This window comes from Lepisosteus platostomus, chromosome 10 (genome assembly GCF_059453375.1).
Source record: "Lepisosteus platostomus isolate fLepPlt1 chromosome 10, fLepPlt1.hap1, whole genome shotgun sequence".
NCBI classification, from domain to species: Eukaryota; Metazoa; Chordata; class Actinopteri; order Semionotiformes; family Lepisosteidae; genus Lepisosteus; species Lepisosteus platostomus.
In genome coordinates, this window is record NC_142620.1 from 43,691,593 (window position 1) to 43,709,204 (window position 17,612).

At 37.7% G+C, this 17,612-nt stretch overlaps 1 protein-coding gene across 1 annotated transcript in view; it reads right to left on the reverse strand.

Moving 5' to 3' along the window:
- Positions 1-17,612, reverse strand: part of LOC148653755 (short transient receptor potential channel 5-like) — an 89,354-nt gene that overhangs the window by 41,392 nt on the left and 30,350 nt on the right. Inside the window, exon 3 of the mRNA XM_088649098.1 lies at positions 13,762-14,283. Within this exon, the coding sequence (XP_088505224.1) occupies positions 13,762-14,283 (522 nt within the window). The remainder of the gene's footprint in view (positions 1-13,761; positions 14,284-17,612) is intronic.

A 17,612-nucleotide genomic window follows, 5' to 3' on the forward strand; every position in this document is an offset into this window, starting at 1 on the left:
GTGATGGGAACAATATACTGCAAAAACAGGGAGCCTTCTTTAGGATGAAATTTAAAACCGAGGTCATTAAAAATCTCAGGATGTTTCTGGAAAAGACTAGTGATGTTTACCCCAGATGTTGATAACCTGGTTTTGTGTAACTAGACATATTAAAAAATGTATCATTAGTCTAGAATAGACTGACCTCTTCTAATGGTTAATACTGTATCTTATCAACAAACGAGGGTGCTTTGTAAATTTGGAACTGAATGTGTTAGTGCAATCTGCAACTTCACAACGACTTCAAAACTGCAGTACCTGTAACATTTGTATCTAAAACATTTAACAAATCATTCCTAAGTGGATTGACGTGTTCAGATTTCTTTTTTTTTTCCTGTGTTTAGCATCAAGATTTCAAGTCTTTTTCCCCTTTGCTGACTTTCCTAATAGTATTTGGTCTTTGCCTGTCATTCTGAGTTTTCCTCCACTGAAGCATGTATACACAGAGACTCCCTGGGTCCCTCTCTACAACTGCCCCAGCTGCTTTCATCTTCCCTGCATCAATCATCTTCTGCACTTCATTTCACATCAGCTGAAGACCTCTCGTACTGCTGCTCTGTTCGCAACCCCTGTACACTGCGCCTTGTTTTCATCCATAAATGTGTTTTTCATGAAAACACCTAGCAATTTCTGGAAAACAGATCAGCCTTGGTCCACTTGTGTTTATCTTAAAGTTGCTTTATCCTATGCTGAACTGATCTGTGAAAGGAAAAAAAGCAAAATGGAGAGGGATGGACTATCTTTTCAGTTCATAAGGTCAGGTTTGATGAAACCCTTGTGTGGTCCTGTTCATGTATACAGTATATACCCTTTGACCGTTTCATAAAAAATGGTACCAATGTACATTGTATTGTAACAGTTCTTTCTGCCCTTGCTGCTCCTGTCCTGCCAGTTCGCCCCTCACTGCCTGGGCACGAACCCAGGTCTCCGGCGTCACGCAACAGGGAACTTGCCGGCTGAGCTAAAGAAGAACTCCCTCAGCCAGGGTGGCTGAGATCCCTGTTATACGCAAGGACGTATTCGTTACAGTATGTACATTGTACCGGTAAGATTTACTGGTACAATGGGCCATTTTGCTGTCTCTCAAGCACAAGCAAATCTGAAACTTAAAAACTGGGATTTTAGCCATGATTTAAAAGTATGGATATACTTTTTTATATATAATGGTCTGCAGGAGGAGCCTTTACAGTCGTTCTGAGCTGTGTGTTCAGTGCTGTTAGCAGCAAATCATTATATGCAGGACTGTCAAAGGCCATGTGTCCGGCTTCAGTTCCTTAAAGGGATGGTATGCATATGACATGCAAAACTAAACACAGATATTGAAGCAAAAAGGAGAAAAATGAAGACTACTGTAGATATAATCACTATTTCAAATGCATATTCCTGGGAATATGTGATAAATATGTGTAATACTATATTGTGAAAAATGTTTGAGAAGTAACGAGGGAATAACATATTTATTATATACTGTATAATGGTACATAATGAATGCTTTCCCCCAGACAAGATTGAATTCGCAAACCAGCTGTTTATCTGCTTATTTTTGTTTTTTGTCAAGGTCTAATAGACACGTTTTCAAGTGACTTTAAGTATCATTAGTAACATATCCATTAACTCAATATATTTAATATCATGTAATCTTTTTGACATTTTGAAGTATGCTTTCAGATGATTTAGAAAAATGAAAATGCACTAGGCTCTAGAAGAGCACTGCAGAACGCCTTGAAGCACATGTCATATTACACCATTGATTCTGGTTCAAGCCCTTTGACTCCTTCAGCTGACTGAACAGTAAAAGAACTGCAATTCAGAAATGTCAATTGCTTGCAGGAGTAAATGATTGAAAATCCTGTGGTTGCCATGTGAAGGAGAATATTTTCACTTTATTTCAAATCATCCTAAAACAGCTTCATAATGTGAGAAGGTACAGACGTTGTAATTTTGAATCTAGCAAAGTAGTTGATAGAAGAAGTAACCCTTGAACATTTACACTTGTAAATGTGTAACTCTTTAAGAGGTGCATTTTGAGTCACTCATGATCCCACAGTTTGTTACTAGCATGGTTACATCTAACTCTGTGTAAACAGATTTTAATTCAGGTACTTCCCCTGTCACAGTCGTTCTGAGTTTAGTTTGGGCATTATGTGGTCTTTGCACTTCAAGTCTTTTCCATTTTTCCAGCACTTTCTCTGCTGTGTTTTTTTTTAATGAACCTCCTTTGACCTAGCTCCACAAGTTTAAATTAAGTGACATTTCCAGGGCACCAAGCTATGTTTGGTTTGTGTGCAGTTAAAACCATAAGAAATCATCAGAAACATAATGTTGTGTGCATACCAAACTAGCTACGCTTCATTACTGTCCCCTGTGACCTATGTTCCCCTGCAAAAGTCTTTAATTCGCTTTGATTTTCTTTTCTTCATTTTACCGATTCTTCTGGGCAATGAGGCAAATAAATGGCCATTTCCATTTTACAAGCACTGGAGACGTATTAGAACCCCAAGTGAAGCCCCTGCTTGTAGACCATAATTCCACTGTAATGGCCATAAACCCCTTGAGCCACATTAAAAGGGTGGCTATATCAATTACTAAGGCTGCTGCTTAATACTGGCGTTCATTCCTATAGCACTCCATTCCCTCTTCACTGCTTTCCATTTCCTTGAAGTGTTTAAATATAAATGCTGTGCAAAATGCACTATAGTGATAGCTAAAAATGGTTGACCCCTTTAAATGATTCCAGAACAAACTGCTTTCCCCTTGTAGACATTCCAAATCTCCAGTCTGGACAACGTCCAACCTGCCGCTCTCACAATGTCAACATAACCAGAAGTGAAGCATTATGACTATTGGTTTGTGCTACAGAACATGACAAAGATTACAAACAAAAGAGGTTGTAGAGATCAATTTGCCTCTTTGGTAGTCATTAGTTAATTGATGCAAGGCAACCAACCAGGGTACAGGGTTGAACAGCAAGACAGAGGGAGGTTCCACATTGGGTGCATAATTCAAGAGTGAGCTCTGTCTGAGGAAATAATCCAATTTTGTTTAAATCAGCCCTCTTTTGGCGTTTCTGTAGCAGTCCGGAATTCTTTAAGCATGAGGAGAGATGATGGCAGGAAAGGCAATTTTGTCAGACATTTTTTGTAAAGCCAGAGTGGAAAGTAGAGGCTGTCTATAGGTATAGGGAGTCCAACATCTATTGGTATAAGGTACTTCTCTTGGATCTTTCTTCAACATCCTATTCTAGAATTCAAGTAGCCAAATCATTTAACATTACATACAGTATTTAAGCTTCTGATCTTATCCAAAAGCATATCTAGGATCATTCATTTTTTTAATCCTTTTTGAAATTCATATTGCTTACACCTTTTCAAAATATTGACTTTTGATTTTGATGCAAACAGAGCCCAGCAGGATATCTTTAGTCCTGCCAAATCTCAGTATCTTAATTTTCTTCAAGATAGCATCCACAGTACAGAATCAGACAGAGAAAATATTTTGTTGTTAGATGAACAATACTTGTGGGGAGTATTTTGAATCAGAATTCTGAACGATTTGTGGGTCATCCAGTGGGATTAATGGGCATGATTAAATTAATTTAAATTAATTTATATCACTTTAATAAGAAATTAAGGATTGAAGACTTGTTAGCTTCAGCTGTTACAGTAACTGTTAGCTGTTCTGTAGTATTAGATCCCTTGTTGTACTGTAGCAAATCTGTCTTGCATTATACAGTATATAATCAATTGACATCAATTTCATGTCAGTAAAACATACCTAAAATAATTTTTGTAAAGGTTACCAAGGTTAAAGAAATGCATTTTCTGGTTTTAAACGCTTGAATTCACATATAGACTAAGTGATTCTGAGTTACCATAAGACTGTAATTACAGAAAGCAGCTTCCCTTACAAACATACGTGTTTACAAATATGAGCTCTTACAAATATGAGCCCTAACAAATATGAACGTGTCTCGCATAAATAATGTGTCTATCTAACACATAACAGAATACCCTCATTATCACATTCTTTGGAAATATTTTTTCCATACACACCCTGTACTTTCATCCGTTTTGGAATTGATATGCATTGACTGCCAGCAATCTCTTTGTTCAGCATTGAATGTAACACTTGCTCTTCTAATAACGAATCACTTTCATTCCGAGGAAAAGCATCTACTTCACACTGTATGCTACCGGAAAAAAAAAACCTTATTGTTGTGTTCTGCACCTTTCCAGGCTACAGAGACTTCAACTACAGTATAGTCATTTAATCCTACATAGAGATTGCTAACAATTATACAAGCTGTATCATTCAAACAATAATGATGGAAAAAACTCAAACTCTAGATTAGTTATACAAAATATACATTGGTTTTGTACAGCGAAGCAACTGTCAAAGAAAATTATGAGGTGCTTCAAGACACCTTTATTGTGATAATTAATGTTCCCAGAGGGTTATTATTTTTTAATGTTCCCACGAGTTCTGGCTTTCCTGTAAATATTCTTATGTATAAATTTTAAAATAATATGGTGGAAAAGTGCTACATGCAATCAGGTTTCAGTGTGAAGAATTGTACTTGAAATAATTTATATTTGTCTTCCTTGACCTACATTCCTATATGTACAGCTGTAAAAACTGGAGTGCCTTAGAGCTTTATTCTTCATATTCCAGGTTTTGTGTTGCATTTGATAAACTATTCGTTGTTATCATCAAATGGTGGGGCAGAATGAGAGTAAGCAGTCTGATTCCAGCATGGAGAACCTTTTGTTCTCTCCATTTTGTCTCAATGTCTCTGGTCTCTGTCTCCCCACACTTCAAAGAAGATATTTGTGTCTTGATTAACTGACGAAATTTTTTTTTTTAGCCTGCAATGGACTAGTAACCCATTCTGAGTGTATCCTACCTTGGGCTCCAAGGTTAGGCTGTGTTTCACAATGACCTATTGGGTCAAGTGGATCTTGAAAATGGATGGATCGTTATGTTTTATACTTCTACACAGATGGTATACTGCATAGACATCTTTATTCACATGTAATTCTTTACATATGTGTAATTATCTACAGTATATGTATATGTGTAATTTGTCAACATTATTGCTGATAAGATCTTCCAGCAATTTGTTAAAAAAAATTATAATATTGTGAACAAATTATAAAAGTGCTTAAGTTTTTATGTATTATTTTGATTATTTTCTTTACTCTTTACAATGTTTTGAGAATAATATGATACAGCCATTTGTCTTTCTGCAATCAACCTAATGCTTCTTAGAAAAGATACAAAACTGCTGACGGAATGCTTCAGGATAAATGGATATTTATATGCTTTCCCAATTAACAAGGGGCAGAGAGAAATGTCAGTAAATTGTGAGTTGTACCTCAGCCTCCTACAAGTTAGAATTATTTATTTTCTGGAGATGAAAACAGACAAATTGGAGTTCTTGCTTTTAGCTCTTGCTAAGCAAACAATTGAACTCCTTCATACACAAAATGGGTATTGAAAATGCCCTCCCTAATTATGTCAGAAATAGTTCAATATTAATACATAGAAAACAAACTATTCTAATTAAAAGGAACATAGTCACTGTGCATGCAGGAATAGTTACCTAATACTTACTAAAAATATTTAAAGGGCAGCATCTTAAACTCGGTGTTTGTGTTCAATGTACAGTATATGGTTTCTGAAATCTCTAACCTGTTACTGTACTTGGAGCCTCCTGCTGTGTCTCCACTAAAACTGGAGGTCTGTTGTCAGGATGTGATACGATCATCGTTGAGCATTCTTAATATATGCATATAAGAGTGAATATAGTACTTTAAAAAAGGAATGTTGCAAATGAGAGGATATATTGGTCCAGTTAGTACAGTATGTTAGTAGCTAACTGATTGGATGATCTCATCCAGCCATCACTAGAGAGGAGTCAAAGGGTTCACCTCAGCAGCACTGCTGGAGTAGCTTGTCCCAGAATCTCATAGCACTTTGTATAAAAGTCTCTGTCTCAGTTTTAAACTTTTCCTTAGTTTCTAATTGTTGTGCCCTGGCTTAGGTTTCGCTGTTGGTTCATGAATGATTTTTGCAAGACTGTTTGCTCATATTTCTTGACACTGTTGCCTCCTGTCCTGTCACCACCTACGATGAGAGACATCTAATAAGTACAACGCAGCTCATTATGGTAAACGTATTTAGGAAAGTAATGCAAAACCCCAATAGCCACAATGGTTCCATTTTTTCACATCCTCTTAATGAGCACAGACTCGAACATAAAATGCACAATACTGTGTATGCTTTGTTGTTTATCATTCTTTTTTGCAGTTAATTGGTAATACTATAGATACTGTGAAGGGCAGAGCTCATACATTGTACTGGGATTAAACCCCAGAATAGACTCCTCCTCTGGAATATTGAGTTGTTGTTCAACATTCTTCACCTTTCAAGTCAGATTTTAAAACAGCTTTGAAATTCACAATAAAGTTTTGTTGTTTTCTCCCTTGATTTACAAAATTATGTAATTTAACAGAAGATGACATGCAATAATGAACTTCTTTGCGAAAACATTTTAGTGTGCAGAAAGCACTACTGCCAAAAACAGTGAGAATCCTTATATAATGTTGCAAAGCCTCCCAGCTGTGCTCACAATGTGTCTTCTTAGGTCTCTGAGGGCACCTGCTAGTTCAAACGCACGCCTTCATTTTTTGATTATGTAAATGTACTTCTGATGTATTTATACCACAACAAACATCTGCAGAACTGCTAGGGGCTGTGAGAGCAGAATATGTTTTTCTCCTTGATCCATCTTTGTTATATTTACTAAGGCTTCTTTAATACTGTACATTTACCAAGTACCAATAGGCAGTAAGTATTTTCGGATCATAGTGTACATATTTAGAGAACATTTTACAGGAATGGTAACTAAAAGCAGTTACTGATGCTTTTGCCCTCATAACAAAATTAGGTGCCTTCCCTGTTTTCCATACAGTTAACTTTTCTTGTGTGTTTTTACATTACAAACACTACTTGTATTTGATCCATCAACACACAGTGAAAAGAATTTCACTACACCCTTGTTTGTACTTCTGCTAGAAGATTGATCAATGTTGACATTGCATACATAAACACAAGATTAACTACAATGAGAAGCAGTATTGAAACCCACTGTTATGAACACTATTGTGTTGTGGCAGTAAGGAACAAGCAATTCCATGTTGTGGAAGTCAATACCCTGTCTTCTTTCACGAAAGGACTGGATAAGATCCTGGGGTCAATTAACAGCATTGCTAGCTGCTAAATGGGCTCAATGACCTCTTTGCTTATAATCTTTCTCATTTTCTAATGAAAAGGGAAAGGATTTGCTTCCATACAATTAACTTTTTTTCTGTTTATCAATTACAAACACTACTTGTATTTCATAGAATGCCAAAAGACATATACTGTAGCATACTGTAGTTGTTCAGGCAGTGCCGGAACCAATGGAGCTGGGTAGGCCATCCACCTTTCTGAAGCACTGAATAAAGAAACCTTATGCTGCATATACTATATGCCAGCAGCCATATCACCTTGCAACTCACAACTGGTAACCCACTGAAGCTAAGCAGGTGTGAGCCTGGTCAGTACCTGGATGGGAGACCTCCTGGGAAAAACTAAGGTTGCTGCTGGAAGAGGTGTTAGTGGGGCCAGCAGGGGGTGCTCACCCTGCGGTCTGTGTGGGTCCTAATGCCTCAGTATAGTGACGGGGACCCTATACTCTAAACAGGCGCCGTCCTTCAGATGAGATGTAAAACCGAGGTCCTGGCTCTCTGTGGTCATTAAAAATCCCAGCGTGTTTCTTGGCCAAAATTCCCATAGGCCTTTACCAATCATGGCCACCTAATAATCCCCATCTATGAATTGGCTTCATTACTCTATACTCCTCCTCACTGATAGCTGATGTGTGGTTAGCGTTCTGGTGCACTATGGCTGCCGTCGCATCATCCAGGTGGGGCTGCACATTGGTGGTGGTGGAGGGGAGTCCCCATTACCTGTAAAGTGCTTTGAGTGGAGTGTCCAGAAAAGCACTATATAAGTGTAAGCAATTATAATTATTATTATTATTATAATATAGCATTTCCCCTGGAATAGACAGCTGTTCAACATACTGTATACAGTATGTATCAGCCCTCTGATATGGCAGCTTTTTCAAGTCTTTACAAGGGTATTTTTCTTGTCAAGATAACTTAAAGATAAGAGGTTCGGTACTGCCTGTACGTTTCACATAGTGTCCAAATGATTGCCATTCATAATCCTCCAATCAAATCGTTATCCACCTGTCTGTGACCTTTGTCCCAACCAGCATCTGACCTTGTCCACCTCTGGTCTATTTTTATTTCAGGAACTGCAGTTTCTAACAGTGGGGTAGTTTGTAAGAAAAGGGGTAAAGAGTAAAATGCATATTTTTCTTTAAGGCACAAATTGTAAAAATAAGATTAAGAAAGATTCCACCTGTCAGACAGTGTCCACAAAGACCATAAATGAGGACAGTATGTTTTCAGAATGGAACAGGCAAAGTAAGCCCATTTAGAAGGAAAACAATTATCTGAAGAGTTAGTACATGCTTGTGCACATGCTTTCAATCAATTAGTGTAAATTCTCAAGACATCACTCCAGGGTTTAAGTGGTGACATTCTGTCCTCATCATTAATTAAAGGAATATGCAAACACTGATGCTGATGTTTTTTTCTAGCCACAGTGCTATTAAATGGTTGTTTCCCATTTTTATAACAAGAATGTGTTTGCTGCAACACAGAAACAGTACAAGTAAGGAGTTATATTCCAAAAACAATGGAATATTCGTGGGTACTTATTAAGAGCATATGGACAAGTTACAAACAAAGCTGTGGCCAATAGGCACAGCTAGACAGGTAGCTAATTAATCCAAAGATTTTATCCAGCTGTTTTTTGAAGGAGTCCAGGGTGTTGATTCCTATGGCTGGATTGCTGTTCCATACTCTCACAACCCTTTGTGTACAGAAGTGCCCCCTGTTCCAGATTTTAAATGTTGTTCAACAGTGTTTCCAATTGTTTCTGTCAATTTCTATACAATAGGTACTCAATCTTCTATAAGATATGTACTCCAGGATTCCCCAGCATTGCAAAACTTTGCATCTTCCCATAAATTATGTATTGAAATAATTAATTGCTTAATTAACACAACTACTACAGATCACTTTCATTAAGAATTAGCTGGAGTAAAGAGTTGCTATGGCAGGGATTCTGTGAATCCCTATCTAGAAATTTAGGACCTCTAGTCTACAAACTAGATGTCTGCTACTCTTCTTATGAACATTCATACAGTACGTAAAACTTAATTTTACAGATTTTTGTTCTATTTGTGGTGTGGATTAAACCACAAAATTGACCTGAACTGCAAATGTATATTCTAATCATGGAACCATCTGTATTCTACCTAACAGAAATCTAACATTAAGTACTAAGATTTTTTTAAAATTTCTCAATAGATATTTCTAAAATTTACGTTTTGTTTTGTTTTGAGTTTGACATGCCCCATATGCCTCAAACCTTTGGGTAAAGAAGAGCCTCATAATCTCATTTTTAAAAGTACTCTCATGTAGTTTCTTCTTGTGCCTTATGGATTGTGGATCTTTCCTGTGAATCATCTTGACCTGATATATCATAAGTGATACTACGTAAAATAAAATTGTCATTGATATATGAAAATATGTTATGTTGAAATCATAACTGACACAATACTGTACCTATAGATTAATGTTCATTTTCATTGTCCCCATATCTATTTTCCCCATGGTCTATGCACACATTCTTTTTTGTATAGCTCAGTTCCACGACAGATCAATAGCAGAACATTACCACTTCATTTAAAACTGAATTGATGAATTACTGTATATTTCAGTTGGAAAGACCAGTACATTACACATGGACAAAAACATTATTGGAATTCTGTTTTAACTTTTTCCCTTTAGCCTTTTATATTGTTACAGCTAGAATTAATTTGGACTTGCGTGTTAACATGCTAAATGAATTCTTATTTTCCAGTCATCCACATTATACCAGCCTGCCAGGCCAATCATTTCAGGAAGCTCTGTCCCCTTAATTACGATACAGCATTTGCTGTGTTCTCCAAGGAGAATCTCATATGTTGGCTTGAGAAAGTATACTGTATGTATTGAAGTTGATATTGTCAGCTCCCATAAGAGCAGCAGGTTTGCTGCTTGGGTTTCCTCTCCCATGATTCAGTTCAACCACAGGGATGGCAGGAGCTATGCTAATATTAACTACACAGGTCTTCACTTGCCTGAAGTTGAAGAAATGTTCAGAATGTCTGTTTTTTTTTCAAGCTATTAAACAAATTCTTATTCTGCTGAAACACAATACGATACAAAGGAATGAAGGAAGCATTGAGCTTTCATTGATAACGTAACGCTTTCAGACTCTGAAGATTAAGCAGCACAGCCATAAGCAGTGTTTTGTTGTTTCCTCTCTACTGTCTTAATTTAGTCTATACTGCCTTATCCTTATTTGTCTTGTTAGTCTTTATTTTGGGTTTATTCTGTTTTAAGTTGATTACCTACACTTTTATTAGTTTTTGCTGTGTTTCTAAGGCTCTACGGTTTGTGGTTGGGGGTGGGAAGGATTTAGGGGATTTATAACTTGGTAACTTTGTTCAGTTGTCCATCTTGATGTATTGTTCCCCTTGTAAAACTTCAATAAAAAGTTTAATGAACTAAAAAGTAAAATGAACCAGCTCACAAGAATCCCCTCACCCATTTTCCTATTTTCCTCAGTGGTACACCACACTGTTACATTTTACTTAATTGTACACTGAAACTGCTACAATGGGACCCCTTTGCAGTAAGACTTTGACTGTCAGCAACAGCACAGACCCCCCCCCCCCAAAGGAAATGCAGTTTTCATTGCAAAAGCAGAAATCCAGAAAAAGTGCTTATTGTGAACAGGGCATATCCATGATTAGAATAATGAAAAAAATCTTGACACTTCCAAAATACTGTATGTATCAGTGTCCCTACCTGCCTCTTTCCTCCTAGATACAGTGTATCCAGGAAATTAGTCTGTCTAGATACCATCTATGAGGGGTAAAATATAATCTGTGAACAAGATAGGAGGTGCATTCTAAAGGTTAGTATATTTGGAAGCAGTAATTGAATTATACCAAACACTGTCCTTGAAAATGACCTCATCAGCAAAATCTATTCCAAATAGAAATGGCTATAAAGGGCTTATACTGTATATAGCGTGTAATAGACATACTGTACTGTATATAATGCAGATGAAGCCCTATTATTAACATTACTTTGATAAGAAACCTCTTCAATTGCTATATGTATTATGTGAAGTAATAGGGATTGGAGATACCGCTCATATTTCCCAAAATTGAAAGTCTAAGCTGTATACATTATAATAAAATATCCATCTGGACATTTTCCTACCACTTCATCAAATACAGGGTTATAGGGCATCTTGGCTTGCAGCAGTCACAAGTCAGGGCATAACCTGGATGGAACTCCAATCCACCACAAGAACACATTCAGACATAAAAGGTCAATTTTTTGAGTTGTTGATTAACCTACCAGTATGTCTTTGGACTGTGCAAGAAAACTGAAGCGCCCAGAAGAAACGCATGCAGACGTGAGTTTAATTCCACACAGATAAGACCCCAGAAATTGAACCCAGGGCCCCAGCACTGCAAGCCAGCAGTGCTTACCACTGACTCACCATGCCGCGCAGAATAAAACATACGAAATTCAATGCGATTCCAGCTTTATTTTCCCTGGAGATACATTTGCTTTGCAGCCGAGTCCAACAAAACAACAAAAACAACAAAATGTGAAGTTTATTTGTATGGTACTTGCCAGTAATCCCCCTGTGTTGATCAAATGGCAGGGATATATTGCTGAATGTTCAGCTTTGTGGCATCTCAAAGATAGTAAATGGCTATGCAATCAATTGCCATTCATGGGATTTGCCATACATCAATGTATAAAAAACACATTGTAATGTCTAAGCACTTAATTTAATTATTTCTAATAAGGTTCTTGGTGCAGTGGCCTAAGAATAATGTTCTCTTGAGTATATTCAAGAAACATCAGCTTATTTTCAATTCAGTGTTTCAGAAGACATGGTTTATGCAAGTGTAATGTAAATACAGTAGAACTATCTTTGATGAATCCTTTGATTGCTCACTATAAAGGGACATCGACCACATTTTTAAAATACCCAAATACACATCGTGCAGTAATGTTCTATTTAAATCCCATTAAGTGGCACATTCAAGTTAATCACTGAAAACAAACCTAAAACTGCTGTGGTTATCTGATAGAAAGATGGGTAGTGTCTCTCTTTTGTGTAGGCCAAAAAAAGCTTGGGAGGCAAAATTATAGTCAGTTCAGAAGTATGAAGCTAATAAAAAGGGTTAAACACAGCATCGATCTACTATTTCTAGATTGGACCTACGCGTTCTTGATGTTGCAGATGCTTAAGAACTAACATTATTGATTTTGATGTATAACATATGTGATATTTAACACCATTCAAAGAGTGTACATGTATACCCAGAAAAAAATATCAGAATCAGTTAATTAAAACAGGAGGTTTATAAATGTCTGGTTCAAATGTCATAGGGAATAAACTGAAAAAATTGAAATATTAATTTTTCAAACATGTTAGTCTTTCCAGCTTAACCCTCACTCCTATATATATATATTCCTCCATTTTTCAAACACAAATCTTGAGTCACGGCAATATCAATATTTCTCCATTGCTGCAAATCTAGACAGTGAACATGTTTGTTTGCAACTAACATACTGTAGCTCACATACAGTATATTCTGGGGAAAACAGAAACGTTAGTCATGCATCTCAAAACAAAACAATGAAAGGTAGAGATGAATGTCTGGAATAAATAAAATATATGTCAGCTGTAAATCAAGAGTAAAGAGGCAGAATAACTGGAACATAGGTAGGTAAGGTTCGTAATCTTTAGTACAGTAAAACAAGAATCGTATCAAGCTATGAATACTATAGTTTTATCATTTTTGGTGTAGTGTTAAATTTTCTGAAGTCTATAGTTATTAAAAGACGTTTTATTTCTTCTGGCTTGGTCACTGTCTCTCTTTTGAATGTAGAAAATATAAATCTTAAAAGGCTTAAATACACTAAACACTTAAATTTTAAGTTAAACATTTCTCTAACACGGTTGACAGAGTTGAATGCAGAGGAGGAAGTTCAATTATCTCTTTATAAAGGTGACATGACAATGTAAGTAAGTTTTTCTTTCCATCCGTATCCGTAATCATGGTGATCCAGAGTTGAGCAGGATATCTTTAGAAGGTGAGAGGAAACCCATACAAAATTAGGGAGAACATGCAAACTCCACACATAAGGCACCACATCCCAGAATCGGACTCAAGAACTGTGAATGTGTGGCAGCTGCACGGATCCCTAGGTCGCCGTGCTGCCCCGCAGGGACAGGAATTTAAAAATTTAAAATCAGACCTGCAGGGATTCTTACCTTTGTACAAATGTCAGATCTAAAAACTAGCTGAATAATAACCCTGTGTTTGCTGACATTTACCCAGTGGGGGATTGTAGTTTGTGGAAATCTGGGTCCTTTGAGTCATTCATAGGAGAAAAAGAACTGGTGTCTGACTGCTGTTTAAAAACATGGATAAAAAACATCATGTCTCTGCCCCCTTACCTCCTTCTGGTGGTACTTGATGGCAAGTTTGAGCTTGGCAAGATCATGGCACTTCTGCGGGTCCAGCTCCTCGCTCTGGTCGTCGCGGTGATTAAGGATGATCTCCAGTTCGCGGGAACTGCGCGCCTGGTCCAGCAGGTCTTTGGCAAAGCGCTTGCACTGCTGGGACAGCTCCTCGTACTCCGCCTTGAACTCATTCTCCACCTTGCTCAGCTCCTTCAGTTCCCAGCCCAGCCGGAAGGACGTGAGGATGGGGTCTTCGCTGGAGAGGGCGATGAGCGAGGGGCTGGCCAGGGCCTTGTAGATGTTGAGCCGTGAGCGGGAGTGCCGGAGGCTGTCCACCTCCGAGCTGGACACACACTCCACACAGTTGCAGCGGATCTGATGGGGTCGGGGAATGGTGACCTTGCGCTGGACCAGCAGTTTGATGATCTCGTAGTTGTTGGTGTGGGCTGCCAGCATGATAGGGGTGATGTCAGGAGTGAACTCTGAAAACTGGTTGTCCATCATCAAAGAAGGGACCTGCCAGGGACAGTAAAGAGAAAGTGAACACTTAAATAGTTCTGATGCAGAGAATGAACCTACCATTGTTTGGGATACCCAGACTAGTCACAAAAGTGCTAAAAAAGCAGGACACGAGGTGCTCTTCTTGCAGGGAAAATATTTACAACAGACAAACATATCAACAAATACCAAAAACTGCAGCTCCTTCAGGGAACTACTTAGAGCTTAAGTGGTATTGGCCTAAGATAGGGCAGGATGGTGGCACAGTGGTTATCTTATCAGCCTTGCAGTGTAGGGGTCCTGGGTTCAATTCCTGGGGTGCTATCTGTGTGGAGTTTTAACGTTCTCCCTGTGTTCATGTGGGTTTCTTCCTGGTGCTCCAGTTTCCTCCTACAGTCCTACTATATACAGGCGGAGAAGTGGCTCTGTGGCTAAGGATCTGTGCCTGTGACTGGAAGGTTGCCGGTTCAAATCCCGCGGCTGGCAGAGGAATCCTACTCCGCTGGGCCCCTGACCAAGGCCCTTAACCCCAACTGCTCCAGGGGCGCTGTACAATGGCAGACCCTGCGCTCTGACCCCAAGCTTCTCTCCCTGTCTGTGCGTCTGTCTCCATGGAGAAAAAGCTGGGGTATGCGAAAAGACGAATTCCTAATGCAAGAAATTGTATAGGGCTAATAAAGAAATATTATTATATACAGGCTTCTAGGAAAACTGTCCCTGGTGTATGTGCCCTGCAATGGCCTGGTGTCCTGCCCAGGATATATCCTGCTTTGTGCCCATTGCTTGCCTGGATAGGCTACAGCATTCCCATAGCTCTGTATTGGATAAGGTGCTTAGAAAATGGATAAACCCAACAAACAATCCAATATTAATCCAATACTAAGGCATGGCTAAAACTCGACTACTACAAGACCGTCTAACAAGTCCATACCATGCCCAAGCTCCGCCCACAGTTCCTCTTGATGGACATGTAAGACTCCATTTAAGATGGAAGTGAAACAGAGTCTGTAAGTCCGCTCAAAATGGTGGAAGAGACAGGAGATAAGGACAAAACTGGATCCTCAACAGGTAAGACAAATAGAAAACTACAACTAATGTACCAATGGAATGATCACTTTGGGTTTTAAATATTCATATTTTAAATTACAAATACACTATATATAATACACTATATTTTTATTCTAGTTTGATGGTGATGAATAAACAAATAAGGATAAATTACTTAAAATTATAAGTTAAAAATCTCATCTGAGGTCATGTGATGAGAAGTTTGCATACTGTAGCACTTCATCACACTCAATGTAAAAGATCACATGATAAGAGAAATAAAGCATTTTATTTTTTTTAAAGAGCCCTTAAATTTAACTGCGAATCCATCCAAGCTTAAATGTTTGTTTTTAAGGACTTGGTGCTCTTGAAAATAAAAGGAGCAGACAAGTTTTGAGTTCAGTTTGTTCTTTTAGTATTTGCAGGGGTATGTTTGTTCACTTCCCATGAAGTACTGCTATCACTGGGCCAGGACAAATTAAAGTATTATAAAATATTTATATAAAATAAGCTGAATGTGAGGACAAATATACAGTATATAAATAACAGTACTGGCAGCACTTCTCTTTATCCTGCCCATTGTCACAAAAGATTAAGTGACAAGGTACAGTATATTTGTAGCATTTGTTACATATAAATTATGTCAAGAATATCAGGCAGTAATAATCTGAAAATACATTTTTCAATGGCACTATATTTCTCTCAAGGCATCAGGAAAGTGATTATGATATTTACCATGATATTGACCGGGAATTTTTTTGTGTCGTGTTTCTACGTATTTCACACAGATACATCTGGAAATTTGAATTTTTACGATTAATTTTTACTACCTTCGAATTTGGTTCTGGGAACGTACAAGAATTTCTGGACAATGTTAAGATGTACAGTATGCTTCCTAGCAAGGATGGGGCAAGTCAATATACATGAGCAGTGAATTGCAGTATATTTCCTTCCCGGGGATTAAATGGTGAAAGCTCCAAATTAATAGAAAATTCTGACACTAAGTTCTAAAATCTTTTGCTACCAAGTAATTATTTAACGTAACTTCTAAGGCAAGTAAATGTGTAATTATACCTTTAGTATAATACATAATATTATAATTATAATCTCAGGGCACACACAGACACAAGCATGCACACGCTCACACCAGAGCCAATTTCACAGAAGCCAATTAATCTTGTAGCAAGTCTTATGGAAGGAAATTGTGGCACCCAGAGGAAACCCATAATGGACTGTGGTATTGTTTTCATGAAATATTACTTCTGAGGATATGAAGGAGAATGGTGAATGACTATCTTATTACTAGTCTTCTTCCATAAGAGAAGAGGCTTTATAGAAATTTGTGCTCTTTCAGCCCTCCTCACTTAGACTTACATGTGGGTGTTACTCTCTTCCTCCTTTTTCTATTCTAGCCTCCCTGAGGTGTATTACATAAATGAGATACCTGATCAGAACTGTAACACAGTAAAGGATTCCTCTGTTCAGACAGTGGACCCCTGCTGCACATTAAAATGAGAAGCTGATAGCACATGCACTCAGGCAAAGTCACTGACAATTGTGCAAGCTTCAAAGTCAGACCTTAAATTGCAATCCAATTGATCTCTGTTTTGTTCTTCCACTTTGAAACAGGGGAAATTATTTTGACCGTGCCCTGTGACTGTGACAAACTTTGCTTTATGAAAAAGGTTGTGGAATAACAGGTTTAGGGACCCAGTTTGCTGCAGGAAAGAAAAGTTTCAGCAAACGTTTGTGTTTTCTTGCTTTTTTTCCCCCCAAATCACTCCAGTCACTGGTTATGTCAATTTACTTTATACTGTATTTTACTTTGTCATATTACTTTACAGCTGCAATGTTTGGTTACAGCCTAGTTTGCAGAACAGGACCATTTGACAAAATGCATTAATCAATAGAGGAAGTTAAGAAAACCTTATGTCACACATTAAAATATTAAAATGCCTAATATTAAATATTTGGATTTTCTTCATGTCTCTTTTTATTTACAACTCAGTTTCTCTACAAGACTGTTTCTCATTTTCCCTTTTCAAGCTCCTGATAGTTGCAGAAAGGTCAGGCTGAAATTACACTCATCAGATTCTACTGCAGATTTGTCTTGAAGACATGATCAAATCCTTGATGTAAAACAGTGGTGGGTGACGCCAGCCTTTCGAGGTTCAAAGTACTGCTGGATCTACAGTAGCTCGGTTGAACACCTTTCAAACTTAATTCACCTAATTTTGAATGAAAATTCAAATTAATTAATCAGAAATTGAGAGTGAAGATGTCAAAGAAACCAGGAGCCT